The 13,361-nt window shown below is 56.4% G+C and overlaps 2 protein-coding genes across 2 annotated transcripts in view; one reads left to right on the plus strand and one right to left on the minus strand.

The window, feature by feature from the left end:
- The window catches only part of RSRC1 (arginine and serine rich coiled-coil 1), a 98,495-nt gene extending 92,890 nt beyond the window's left edge, over window positions 1–5,605 (minus strand). The window contains exons 1-4 of the mRNA XM_054282931.1: window positions 5,553–5,605; window positions 5,051–5,097; window positions 4,290–4,483; window positions 1,512–1,631 (exon numbers count right to left, since the gene is read on the minus strand). Coding sequence (XP_054138906.1) covers window positions 1,512–1,631; window positions 4,290–4,477 — 308 coding nt within the window. The 5' untranslated portion in view covers window positions 4,478–4,483; window positions 5,051–5,097; window positions 5,553–5,605. The remainder of the gene's footprint in view (window positions 1–1,511; window positions 1,632–4,289; window positions 4,484–5,050; window positions 5,098–5,552) is intronic.
- Window positions 5,606–7,378: 1,773 nt separating this feature from the next.
- SHOX2 (short stature homeobox 2) lies at window positions 7,379–11,710 on the plus strand. Its single transcript, XM_054282936.1, has 5 exons — window positions 7,379–7,646; window positions 8,633–8,841; window positions 11,146–11,203; window positions 11,289–11,377; window positions 11,459–11,710. The coding sequence occupies exons 1-5, from the start codon at window positions 7,379–7,381 to the stop codon at window positions 11,708–11,710; spliced, it is 876 nt and encodes a 291-aa protein (XP_054138911.1).
- The last annotated feature ends 1,651 nt before the right edge of the window (window positions 11,711–13,361 follow it).

Raw genomic sequence — 13,361 nt, forward strand, 5'->3', positions numbered from 1 at the left:
TGGTGCTGCACACTCTATATGTGAAATGTTTGATAAACCAAATATTTAATACATAAAATACCTGATACATCAAATATTTGATATATTAAATATCTGATACATCAACTATTTAACACCAAATATTTCCTAGCAGTAGCCAGGTTTTTCAAGTTCAGGTGCCTAATTTCTATATATTGTAACCATGATTAAAATCAAATCCCTTGGAAAAGATGACCACTAAACCACAGCTACTGAGAGCTGCAATTTATATTTATTATATATTATTGTATGACCATTAAGCCATAGCTAATGAGGTCTGCAATTTATTATATACTGATATTGTTTTATTATAATAAAAGTATTTTAAATCAGTTTATCACACTTCCTAACACTGAGTATGTGAAAACTCTTCCCTTTCTCCTCATTCTTCTGACATTTCTGTGGGCTCAAACTGATTTTCTTAGCAAAAAAAGTGGAAATCCAGGAAAAAAGCTGAACAGCTCTGATGGGGAGGATACTCTAAGAAAGGTCAGGCAGTTTAATTTCTAAATTTATTTCTAACTCTAAATAATCAAATTTCTACTACAAAGGCACTGCAGCAATAAAGGGTCCAAGCAACTCTTCCAGTGAACAGCTGGGAATAAGTCATGGCACAGCACAAAGAGGAGAAAGGGGAATATTCACATCTTTCAACAACAATTTTTCAACATTTACAGGCAACAGCTCTCCTGGTTTGGACACAGAAACCAAAGGTTTAACAAATTCTTAGTGCAGGCATGCAAAATCACCTGGCTGAAGATCTTAAATAGGGACCCAAACAGATTTGATCTGCCTGATCCACTCAATAATTAATTTCAAATCAATAGAAAATGCTAATTGGAAACCTGGTAGCCAGGATAAACTTCAGTTAAACCTCTTCATTGGAAAATACACACAAGCACAACCTGAGCATCTTTTAATTAAAGTAGAAAAGTAGATTTTATAATACCTTTTCCAACTTCTGGTTAAGATTTAAATATTTAAATTGTGAAATATTTGTTTGTCACAAACCAATGCATGCAAATTTTCACTGCAGACATCCTTAAATATTAATAAAAGATTGCATAACTAAAGACTCATCCTTTTCTGAGAGGAACACAGGTGAGAAAATCAGTTTATTCTGAACTTCAGGGAGCCAGTGTTATGGGTGGGAATTATGGAAAGCAGGAACCAAAGGGAAAAAAAAAAAAACATGGGATATTTCCAAATGGTTGTTTGACACTGAGAGACCCTATTTATGGGGTATTTTTGCTTGAATCAAATGCAAAATAAATATTTTAACTTCAAAACTGTTCCACCAGGGTGACTGAAAGATTTAGTGTGTGGGAAGCACTGCAGAGCCCCCAAATGAGGAATTCCAGGGATGTGTGCTGTGAACCATCACCTGCAGCCGTTATTCCCACTTATCCCAAGCCCAGCAATTCTGGCAGGATTTTCCAGGAATGTTTTTGCAGTAAAATACCACTGCTGTTTTTTCCTAGGGTTACTCTTACCTCCTGGTCCTGCTCTTTGACCGGGACCTTTGGGATCTGTAGGATTTGCCTCTGCCCCGGGAGCGGCTGCGCTTCCTCCTGGAGCCGTAGGAGGAGCTGCTGCTGGATCTGTGCCTGCGCCTGCAACAGAGCTGGGGTGAGCCTGGCGCTGCCAAAATACCAAAAACAGCAAAAAAACCCCAAGGAGTCCTGAGGAAACAGAGCTGGGGTGAGCCTGGCGCTGCCAAAATACCAAAAACAGCAAAAAAAACCCCAAGGAGTCCTCAGGAAACAGAACTGGGGTGAGCCTGGCGCTGCCAAAATACCCAAAACCAGCAAAACAACCCAAGGGGTCCTGAGGAAACAGAGCCAGGGGAAGCACGGCACTGCCAAACACCCCAAAAACCAGCAAAACAACCCAAGGAGTCCTGAGAAAACAGAGCTGGGGTGAGTCTGGCCCTGCCAAAATACCCAAAAACAGCAAAAAAAACCCCAAGGAGTCCCGAGAAAACACAGCCAGGGGGAGCACAGCACTGCCAAAACACCCCAAAAACAGGGACAAACCCTCAAGGATTCCTCAGAAAACACAACAGGGGAAGCATGGCACTGCCAAAAACCCCAAAATACAGGGACAAACCCCAAGGACTCCTCAGAAAACACAGCCAGGGGTGAGCCTGGCCCTGCCAAAAACCCCAAAAACAGCAAAAAAACCCCAAGGAGTCCTGAGGAAACACAGCAGGGGAAGCATGGCACTGCCAAACACCCCAAAAACAGGGACAGATCCCCAGAAGTCCTCAGAAAACACAACACTGCTCCCCAAGCAATTCCTGAAAAACACAGCCAGGGGTGACGCGGGCGCTGCCAAAACACCCCAAAAACTGCAACAATGCCCAAGGACTCCTCAGAAAACAGAGCCAGGGCTAAGCGTAGCACTGCCCCAAAAAAACCCAAAAACAGGGACAAAGCCCCAAACAACTCCTGAGAAAACACAAACAGGGCTGAGTATGGCACTGCCCAAAAAACCCAAAGAATAGGGACAAATCCCCAAGGATTCCTGAGAAAACATGCACAGACCTGGGGGGTTCACAGGGAGCTCCAGAAGCCTCAAATCCCACTATTCCCCCAAAACAAGCAACTCACACACACACACAGGGACACTATTGCCCTAAAGAGCTGATCCTCCAAAATCCACACCCCAGGCAAAAAAGGAAGGTTGGGTGGGGCCCTTAACTACTATTAGTAGTACTCAGTTAATCAGTGTTGATTTACTTCATTTGAGTTCATTTAAGGGCAGTTCCCTCCTGAGTCCAATCAGGATTCAAAAGGCTCTCTTCCTTTTCCCATCCCTCCCAGTTTTGTCTATTTAAAGAATAAATTCTCCTACACCAAGGAGAAAGGTGAAAGAAAAAACATTAACCCCAAAATCCAAATATTAACACTTCCTCCTCATCTCCCAGTAGCTAATTGATTAACAATTACAATATTCTCTGGTTTTGACCTTTATGTGTGATTAATATTAAAATACAAAAGTATTATATTATATTGTATTGTATTATATTGTATTGTATTATATTGTATTGTATTATATTGTATTATATTATATTATATTATATTATATTATATTATATTATATTATATTATATTATATTATATTTATTATGGAATTCAGGATGTGCTCAGGGATGGTCCAGCAAGGGCAAAGGGGCAGCAGGAGCTGCAATGCTGGACAGGATACAGAGGTTAATGCTGAAAAGAACAGGGCTGCTCCTGGAAAGGGAATGGGATGCTCCTGCTGGATGAGGGACAGGAATTCCAGACACTGCTGCCTTTGATTCTTGGGGGTCAGGGATAAACCCACATGGAGCAGGGCCTGACCTGCCAGGAGCATTTGCCCTGCCCCAGGGGCAAAGGCAGGATCCCAAAAGCAGAGCCCTGGATCATTCCTGGATGCAGCTGGGATGCCCTGGGGTCCCTGGAGCTGGAATAACGGGATCCAAGGTGCCCTGGCCTGGCCCTGGGGAGGATGGAGATCCCAGCAGCAGCAGGAGAAAGGGAATGCATCCCTGAGGTTCATTCCCAGCCTGCAGCCACTCCAGACAGGAGCATTTCCTCCTGGACACCAGGAGAGTTCTCCAGCTCCTGCTCCCAGTGAATTCACCAGCACAAGCCAGACTGAGACAGCTGGGATGGAGCAGGGAGCTGCTGCAGGGCTGGAGCCCCTCTGGAGCCAGGCTGGGACACCTGGGGGGGCTCACCTGGACAGGAGCAGCTCCAGGAGAGCTCAGAGCCCTGGCAGGGCCTGCAGGGGCTCCAGGAGAGCTGGAGAGGGACTGGGGACAGGGATGGAGGGACAGGACACAGGGAATGGCTCCCACTGCCAGAGGGCAGGGATGGGTGGGACATTGGGAATTGGGAATTCCTGGCTGGGATGGGATTCCCAGAGCAGCTGGGGCTGCCCCTGGATCCCTGGCAGTGCCCAAGGATGAGCTGGGAGCACCCTGGGGCAGAGGGACATGTCCCTGCTGGCAGAAGGAAGAGTTATTTTGCCTCCGGGGGTTTCCCTGGTTAAAGCAGAATTTCCCTTTGGATCTGCACATTCCCTGCTCTGTTCTCATGGGGAGAAGGAGGTGTGGGCATTTCTGGTCATGGTGGTGGGTCTGGGGTTTTATTTTGATAAAACGAAACCAGTTTCACATCTCTTAAGGTTCAGAACAATCTGTGCCTTAAAATCCCAACCCGTGGCATCCAAACCCTTCCTGCTGTAACACGAAAGAGTTTCTAAAACTCCTACAAATGCACCTTTTCTCATAGGAGTGGGACCAGGACGGGAGATCCCGGGAGCGCGACCTGGACCTGGATTTGCGGCCCGACTTTTTGCGGCTGTAGGCGCGGCTGTCCGAGGAGCTGCTGGAGGAGGAGCGCCGCCGGTGCTTCTTCTTCCTGCGGCTCCTGCCCTCCTCCTCCGTGTCCGAGGAGCGCCGGCCCATCCCGACCTGCAGGGAACGCACACAAACCCAGCTGGGACAGGGCTGCTGCCTGCCCTGGCCTGGTTTGTATTTATAATATTTCAAAAATTAAATCAAAACACACCATTCCATCTCCTCCTGTCCCTGTTCCCTGGAGAACAGCCCGACCCTCCCCGGCTGTCCCCTCCTGTCAGGAGCTGTGCAGAGCCACAAGGTCCCCCCTGATCCCCCTTTTCTCCAGGCTGAGCCCCTTCCCAGCCCTGATCTGATCCCCTGATCCCCCTTTGCTCCAGGCTGATTCCCTTCCCAGCCCTGATCTGATCCCCTGATCCCCCTTTGCTCCAGGCTGATTCCCTTCCCAGCCCTGATCTGATCCCCTGATCCCCCTTTGCTCCAGGCTGATTCCCTTCCCAGCCCTGATCTGATCCCCTGATCCCCCTTTGCTCCAGGCTGAGCCCCTTCCCAGCTCCCTCAGCCCCTCCTGGGGCTCCATTCCCTTCCCAGCTCCGCTCCGTTCTCTGCTCCTCCTCTTCCCAGCACAGGCGGCTCCAACCCGCTCAGTTCCTCCATCCAAACCCTGGCCCATCCTCACACCTCCGGTCACCGGGGCAGCGCCTCCTGATCCACCGGGGAGCGAGCGCCTGCAGCGGAGAAAGGCAAATCCACCGTAAGGACACGGAGAGCCCTCGGAGCACTGCCGGGAGCCGCGGGGCTCCAGGGAACAACCCCCTCCGGGAGAGCGGCCCGTTCCGGAGAGCGGCCCGCTCTGGGCACGGCACCCGCACCGGGGCAGCTCCCGAGCGGTCCCGGCCAGGCCCGGGAGCACCGCGATGCCCCCGGAGCCGCTCCCCGTCACCAGCAGCTCCAGGGGCTCCTTCCCAAGGCACAAGCCCTGCGCACGCCGGCGATCCCCAGCACAGCCGGGACCCCGAGAGGGCTCCGCCGGGACCGTGCCCCGCACCGCCCGCACCGGAGGCCGCTGCGCACAGCCGGCCCTGCAGCGGCCGCCCTGCCGTGCCCTCAGGGGCCGGTGCGGCTGTGTCCTGTGTCCCTGTGTCCCCCCAATGCCCCCCGTGTCCCCCAATGTCCCCCGTACCTGGCGGAGCCGCCGCGGCCCCGGTTCGAGCCCAGCGCCTTCCGGGGCGGTGGGCAGGCAGCGCCAATCCACCGCCGAGCGCGGCTAGGCGGCCGCAGCGAGCGCCGAGCCATCGATGCGGCGCGCCGGCGGGCGCCCACGCGGGACGGGCGGGGGTCGGGCCGGGGTCGGGCTCGGGTCCCGCTGCCCACCGGCGTGCAGAGCCCACGGAGCACTGTCTGCACCGTGCCCCACACGGTGGGCAACGCAGTGACCCACGGGCCCACGGCGTGACACGCCGCGGGTGACGCGCAGGAGGGGAGAGTGGGTGGTCCTGGGGTCGGGTTCCCGCTGCCCACAGGAGGTGCAGAGCCCACGGAGCTCTGTCCGCACCGTGCCAAACACAGCGACCCACAGCGTATCCCCCCCGCCCCCTGTTCCGCCCGCCCCGTGTCACAGCGGCACGGAGCGATTTTCGTTCTCTCCCGGAGAGTTAAGGGAGGTTCGGGGGTTTTTGGCACCGAGAGCCGCCCCGCGGGCGGAGGGCAGCGCTCCACGCGCGGCGTGGGCACCGAGAGCCGCCCAGCGGGACGGAGCGCGCCGGGCGCGGCTGGGCACGGACCGAGCCGGACCCACCGGGCCGGGCAGAGCCTCCGCCGGGCACCGAGCAGAAATGCGACAGAACGATCGCATCGCTCCGCTTAATTCGATTTTCCTACCGAATTTGGTTCGTTTAACGCGAGCTCCCGAGCGCGCGCTCCCCTGCCACGGGAGCGGCGGGACGCGCGTGGGGACAAACGAAATGTCAGGGCTGGGGGGCCGGAGAGGGTCACCGGGCCGGTCGGCAGCCGCGGCGGGCCCGTCACACCGAATGCCCCGGTGCCCGGAGCCCCGGGGATCGAAACCGCCCCGCGGGAGCGGCTCCCGGGCGGGCACCGGGACTCGCCGCCTGTCGCGACACGGTCGCGTGTGACCGGCTCGGAATGAACCCTGCTGCCGCCCCCGGTGCCGACCCTGCCCCGGTAAATGAACGCTCCGTTATGTGCAGTCATCGCCCCAAAGGTCAATGAAAAATCGATACGCAGGCAAGAGTTAAACAATTCTGAATAATTTATTAGAATTTAGCGAAGGTGGGAAAGAGGCGAGCTCCGCCGACAAAAGTGCTCCGCGGTGGGATTTAAAAAAACAAAGGGACACCAATATCAGCGATACCGGCGCGTTCGGCTCTATTCCGGCGCTCGCTGCGCGGCCGCGCAAGGAGCGCGATGTCCCTCGCTGTCGTTTGTCCCCTCGGGTTCTCGGGGCGCCCACGGCGGAACTTTCGCGGCTCCCGCGGGGCCGCGGCCGCCCCGCTTGGCCGTGCCCGGGGCTGACCCGAGCGGCGCGGGGCGGTGCGCGGAGCCTGCGCGTCCCCGCCGCCCCCCCGCGCGTCCCGTGGCCACTCCCCCGCCGCCCCGGCCCCGCTCCGCGCCGCGCTCAGCCGGGACCTCGCGCACGGTCCCGCGCCTAATTAAATTAATTAGGGCGCAGCGCGCGGCGGGCGGGCGGTGCCGTGGCCGCAGTGCCCCGCGGCGGGCGGGCGAGCGGCGAGCACGGGAGGAAGGAAGGGAGGAAGGAAGGGGTCCATTCAGAGCTCCGAGGGGAGGTAATTCGCCGGGAACAAGGGGCCGGCTTTGCAAAGTATAAATAGTGCCACTTCAATCGCGGCGTCGCTATCAGACCCCGGGAGCCCTGCACGTCGGGCGGCACGGCCCGGCCCGGCTCGGCACGGCCCGGGGCGCCGCCGCCGCCGCCTCCCCGCCCCGTGGATGCCCGCCCGGGGAGCCGGGGCAGCGCGCCCCTGAGCCATGGAGGAGCTGACGGCGTTCGTCTCCAAGTCGTTTGATCCCAAAGCCAAGGAGAAGAAGGAGCTGATCACCTACCGCGAGGTGCTGGAGAGCGGGCCCCTGCGCGGCGGCGGCGGCCCGCGGGAGCCCGGCGGGGCGGCGGCACCGGAGCCGGGCCGGGAGGACACGGGCAGCCCCGCGGCGCGGCCGGCCGGGCGCTCCCCGCCGCGGGAGCCCGACGCCGCCGCCGAGAGAGCGGCCGAGGCGGCCACCCCCAAGCTCAGCGACGGTAACGGCGGCACCGCGGGCTCCCCCTTCTCCCGTTCCCGTCCCCCCTTCCCCCGTCGGGGTCGGTACGCGCGGGGCGGCCGCGGTCGCGGGGGGCGGCGGGGAGGCAGCGCCCGGCGGTGATGGGCGGCTGCCCGGGCGCTCCCAGCCGCGGGAGATGGGCGGCCGGCCTCGAAGTTTTTAGATTAAAATATTTAAACCCGGATTTAACTTGCCCCGAACGCGATCTCGTTCCCGTTCGGCATCCCACGGGAAGCCGCGCCGCCAACGAAAGCCCGGCCCCGCGGGCCCGTTCGTTCCCCCGCGGCTCCGCGGACTCGCGTGGGGCCGGGCCGCGCTGCCCGCGCTCGCCCCGCGCCTTCGGCAGATCCGCCCGCGGCTGTTCCGCGCGGCACCGGGGCCGGCACCGGGGCCGCCCGCCCGCCGCTCCCGGGCGCCGCGGGAAGCGGCCGGGCCCGTGCCCGTGGCCGCGGGGACCCGCGGGTCGCTGCCGCCCTTTTGTTCGGGCCGGCGGAGCGCCCGGAGCATCCCCGGTCGGATGCCCGCAATGAGGCGATCGGTGCGGCGGGACCGGGCCGTGCCGGCCGGGCGGCCCCGGGGGTCGGGGCGCGGGCCCCGCTCTCCGGCCCGGGGCGCGTCTCCGGCCGGGAATTGACCGAGAGCAGCGGAGCCCGGGGCGCGGAGAGGCCGCGGCGGCCGGCGGAGGCTCCGGGGACCTGTTGCTGCGCATCCCCCGGGGCCGCGGCGGGGCCGGAGGGGAGGGCTCGGTGCGGACCCCGTTCCCCCGGCAGCGGTACCGGAGCCGGCGGCGGAGCCCGGCACGGCAGCGGCCTAGCGCGGCCCGGGCGCACAGGCCCCGCTCCCGGCTGCCCCGGCCCCGGGGCGCTCCCGCCCGCGTCCCCCCGGCCGCCGAGAGCGGCGGGAACGGGAGCGGGGCCGGCCCCGGTGCCCCCGGCCCCGCCGCTCTGACTGCTGTGTCGTGCCCAGTGTCCCCAGAGCTGAAGGAGCGCAAGGAGGATGCGAAAGCGATGGAAGACGAAGGGCAGACGAAAATCAAGCAGAGGAGGAGCCGGACGAATTTCACCCTGGAGCAGCTGAACGAGCTGGAAAGGCTTTTCGACGAGACGCACTACCCGGACGCGTTCATGCGGGAGGAGCTGAGCCAGCGGCTGGGGCTCTCCGAGGCCAGGGTGCAGGTAGCCGGGGCCGTGCGGGTGCGTGTGCTCGGGGAGAGCCGGGGGGACGCTGGGGACGAGCCCCATCCTTCTGTCAGGGCCCGGAGGCAGCTCCGCAGCTCCCCGGCTCCCGACTTCCCCCGCAAATCTGCCCGCGGCCTCGCAGGGCTTTGCGTGCCCGGGATTTGTGTCCCCGTCCCCCGGTTCTGCCGCGGTTTAGCCCAGCCCCGCCGCCGCTCCATCCCCGCCTCGGCAGCCGCTCCCGGGGCCGCTGCCCGGCTCATCCACGGACAGCGATTCCCGTCATGGATGTGGCGAGCATGAACTGAATTAGACACCGCCGAGCGAAACAATGATAGAGGCGTTTTCAGCCCGTTTCGCCCCGTAGTTCCTAAATGTTGAAACGGCACGAAAACTGAGCGAGGTGCTTTGTTGGCGTTTATGGAATACAGAAAGTCTGGGATTAACCCGAGATATTTTGAGCTTTCTGTCCTCCCGGGAAGCCGCGGCTTCTCTGGGTTTAACCTGCGCTTTGCACCCTCCCAAAGTTTTTCCGAACGGGTCCCTGGGCTGCTCCCTGCGAGTTCTGTCGGGATGAGCCGAGGAGAGGAGAGGAAGGGGAGATCCCTCAAATGAGAACAAATGTAGCTGCTCCGGTGTATTTCCGTTCTGAAAATAAAAGAAGAGAAAATGATGGTCATTATTTGCTGGAACACATGGAGAAGTTTTAGGCCCCGAACATCTGCAGCTGGTGGAAAGTATCGCTGTAACAGATACTCCCCCTCGATCTTTGTGCTCGCAGGCACCATCTGCACCCGAGTACGCGCTCAGTCCTTGGGGGCTTTCCCTGCATCGTGTAAGGTTGTGAGGACAGAGGCAGACCCGGCACGGGGAACCGAAAAACTCAAAACGAGCAGCTTTAGTCAGAGCCTGAACGGCAAAAAAAAAAAAAAAAAAAAAAAAAAAAAAAAAAAGAGAGAGAAAAGAAAAAGAAATAAAAAACTAAAACTCTTCATTTCCCCTCTCTTCTCCCCCTCCTTTTATTTTTTGGTTGCTTTTTTTCTTTTTCTTTTTTTTTCCTCTCTGCTCGGTTTTTGGTTGCTTGGTTTTTAATTGTGTTTGTTCGCGGTTTTTAAATTTGTTTTTTATTTCTGTTCACCAAACCCTAACAAAACCAAGGCAAAAAGTTGTTGGCTGTGGAAAATGGAGCAGGGAGGTGCTCGACAAAGGAGGCGGCGGCGGCGCATAATCCGCGCTCCCATGATGCCAAATCGCAGGGTGCATAATAACTTTTGGAGATTTACATAGATTAAACCCATTCCCTAGAAATCCGCCCGGAAAAAAAAACCGCTTTTCAATAATATTTTGCCTCGTATCTGCTCTAATTTGTAAATGACGGAAGGCGCGTTTGTTTCCACGGGAGGCTGAGGGCGAGCGCAGCTCTTGGGCAGATTTTCCCTGGCTGGAGAAAATGACAGGGCGGGAGGAATTCCCGTTTATATTTGTCTCTTAAAGTAAGACCTCAAAAAATGCAATTTTTATCTATTTTTTTTTCTTTTTTTCTGGCCGCGGGGAAAGGATTCCTTGGCCGATGCGGCTGCCGGGATGGGCTGCAGAGCCCTGGGTTAAAACGGGGATGTTTTAGGACCGGCTCTCCCCCTTTCCCTCCCTCCTTTCCCAAAGCCAGCAGAACTTCGGGCTGGGGATTTATTTTAACGATTCCATTTCCGATATTAAAAGTACGTTCTTGTCTAACGGGGCAGCCTCTTCGGTGCAAGCAAATTAGATTATTATGATAATGAGATAATTATTCCGCTTCTGCGCTACACTCCAGTGAACAGAGAAATTCGAAACTTCTTTGTAGCGAAGCTTTTAGGACCGCGATTCTCCTCCACCCCCCCCCCCCCCAAAAAAAAAGACGATAAAAAGTCATAAAACCCTGTTGTCGTTGAGTTTTGCTGTAAGACAGAGCTAATTAATTTATTTATTTATGAGCACAGCTTCTCAGGCCATTACCGCCCGTCAGCAGCGAGGGTGATTTCAGCCTTTTGGGAGTTGGTGCGGGAAGAGGAGCCCGGGGCTCGGGCGATCATTTCCCTGGGGGTGCGCGCTGCGTTTGCCATTTCGGGGGCTTTGGGCTCCTTCCCTTCTGCTCTCGGAGCTGGGGCGCGGGGGCTGCCCGGGCGGGGGGCGCACCCGCGCTCTTTGTCTGAGGGTTCGGGGCATTTTTAATCATTTTTAATCATTGCTAAGGTTGTTATCGTTGTTGCTGTTGCGGGGCTTTCCGGGGCCGCCCTGACGCCGTGTCCCGCTCCTCTCCCGCAGGTTTGGTTCCAGAACCGCCGGGCCAAGTGCCGCAAGCAGGAGAACCAGCTGCACAAAGGTAGCGGGCCGGGGGCGCGCCGCGGGCACGCGCGGGGGGCCGGGGCCGCGCCGCCCGGGCCTGACCGCGCCGTGCCCCCTGCCAGGGGTGCTGATCGGCGCCGCCACGCAGTTCGAGGCCTGCCGGGTGGCTCCCTACGTGAACGTGGGCGCGCTCAGGATGCCCTTCCAGCAGGCAAGTGCGCTCGGGAGCGCGGCGCGGGCGCGGCGCGGCCCCGCGGGTGACACGGGCCGCCCTCTCCGCTTGTCCCCGCAGGTGCAGGCGCAGCTGCAGCTGGACAGCGCCGTGGCCCACGCGCACCATCACCTGCACCCGCACCTGGCCCACGCCCCCTACATGATGTTCCCCGCGCCGCCCTTCGGGCTCCCGCTCGCCACCCTGGCCGAGTCCGCCTCCGCCGCCTCCGTGGTGGCCGCCGCCGCCGCCGCCAAGACCACCAGCAAGAACTCCAGCATCGCCGACCTGCGCCTCAAGGCCAAGAAACACGCCGCCGCCCTCGGGCTGTGACCGCGACGCCGCTGCTGCTGCATTATTATTATTTTTTCCACAAAAAAAAAGCGAAAAAAAATAAAAAGGAAAAAGAAACGAGGGAGAGGAGAAACGGACGGGAGATATATACTTATTTAAGGAATTAGAGGACGCGCAGCTGGGAAGTTCACAGGTTTTGAAACTGACCTTTTTCTGCGAAGTTCACTTTAATACAAGAAATTTGATAAGAGAGGCGGGCCTCCTTTCACGTTGCATCAGGTACTTGAGTTTAACAACCACGTCTGGAATAGCGACAAAAAAAAAAAAAAGAAAAAAAAAGGAAAATAAGGAAAATAAAAAAAGAAAGAAAGACTACGACGAACAGAAACAAAAAGGAAAAAAAAAAAAAAAAGACAATGATTTCTCTGCGAATTTCTAATGGGAAACTGTCCGGGATACTTCCTCCAGCAGCATTCCGGGTTGCATGCATTTGTATTTCATTGATGGAGTCCTTTGATTCACTTGCACTTCACCCTCATCTTTAGTAGAAAAAAAAAACCCGAGAGAACCACAAAAGCAAACAAACAAACGTGGCTGGGTTCTTTCTCCTTTAATCTTGGAGGGAAGCAGGCAGAGAGAGGCAGATGAAGCTCTGCCTTTCCCACTCTCAAATCTTTGTTGGTCGTTTGCTGTCCCACCTCTGAAATAAAAGGGAGCGGAAAGCGCCGGGAGAGCGGAGTTTGCCTCCCTTTGCCGGGTCTCTCCTGTCCTGAGGGCAAAAGTAAATGGGGGAAAAACAAAAGAAAAGGAAAAAAAAGAGAGAGTATTTAATTCCCAACCACCACTTGACACCACGGCAATTTCCAATAAGAGGTACTGGGTACATGTAAAATATGTTGATACACACGAACAAAGTTTATTTTGGCTATAACTTGTGAATTGATAGTTGACTGTCAAACATTTACATTTTATCTCATAAAGGTGTATCTATTCACGTAACCTTGTGATTTTTTTTGGTTATTATTATTATTATTTGAGAGACGTATAGCTATTTAACCTGGGGTACCCTGCAGTCAGTGATTGTTATCCCAGATTTCGCCATCTGACCCTCATGCTTATTGCCAAGACAGAGGGAAAGCTCTTCTACGCGAACTTTGGTATGGACGGGCTTTGTATCTATTTGTTCTCCATGAAAACAAAATTATTTATATTGACCATATTTTTTCTAGTGTATTTTAAGTTATTTAAAAAAGAAAAAAGAGAAAAAAAAAAAAAAGAAAGCAAGATGCTGTTATCTCATTGCATTTGTTGTCAGTACAATATATTTTGTTTCACTCAGGTTTGCTTCACCTTTTTTAATCCATTCTCGACGTCACGAATTTCAATAAGTGCCAAGTAATGAATTTAAGACACTTTGCCTATGGATGCCGGGGCCGGTGCCAGCTCCCTGCCGGCACTGCCGGTGCCCGGCCAGCGGTGATGTTCTTGCTTTCCCGTGCTCTCACCTCCTCTGCATCTCGCACGTTCCTTCCCGCTCCGTAGATGTCGCGACACGCCGATAGCGCTCAGCACGACGAGGAAGCGCCGCTCGCCTCCGCGCAGCTTTTTTTTAAAACATTTTTTATTTCCCCCTCCACTTTCCGTGAGTTTTCCCCGAGTTTCGGCTGCGCAAACCGGGACGTTCGCGCTG

Source organism: Melozone crissalis, unplaced genomic scaffold (assembly GCF_028551555.1).
Source record: "Melozone crissalis strain CALT ecotype California unplaced genomic scaffold, PUWL_Pcris_2 ptg000034l_1, whole genome shotgun sequence".
NCBI lineage: Eukaryota > Metazoa > Chordata > Aves > Passeriformes > Passerellidae > Melozone > Melozone crissalis.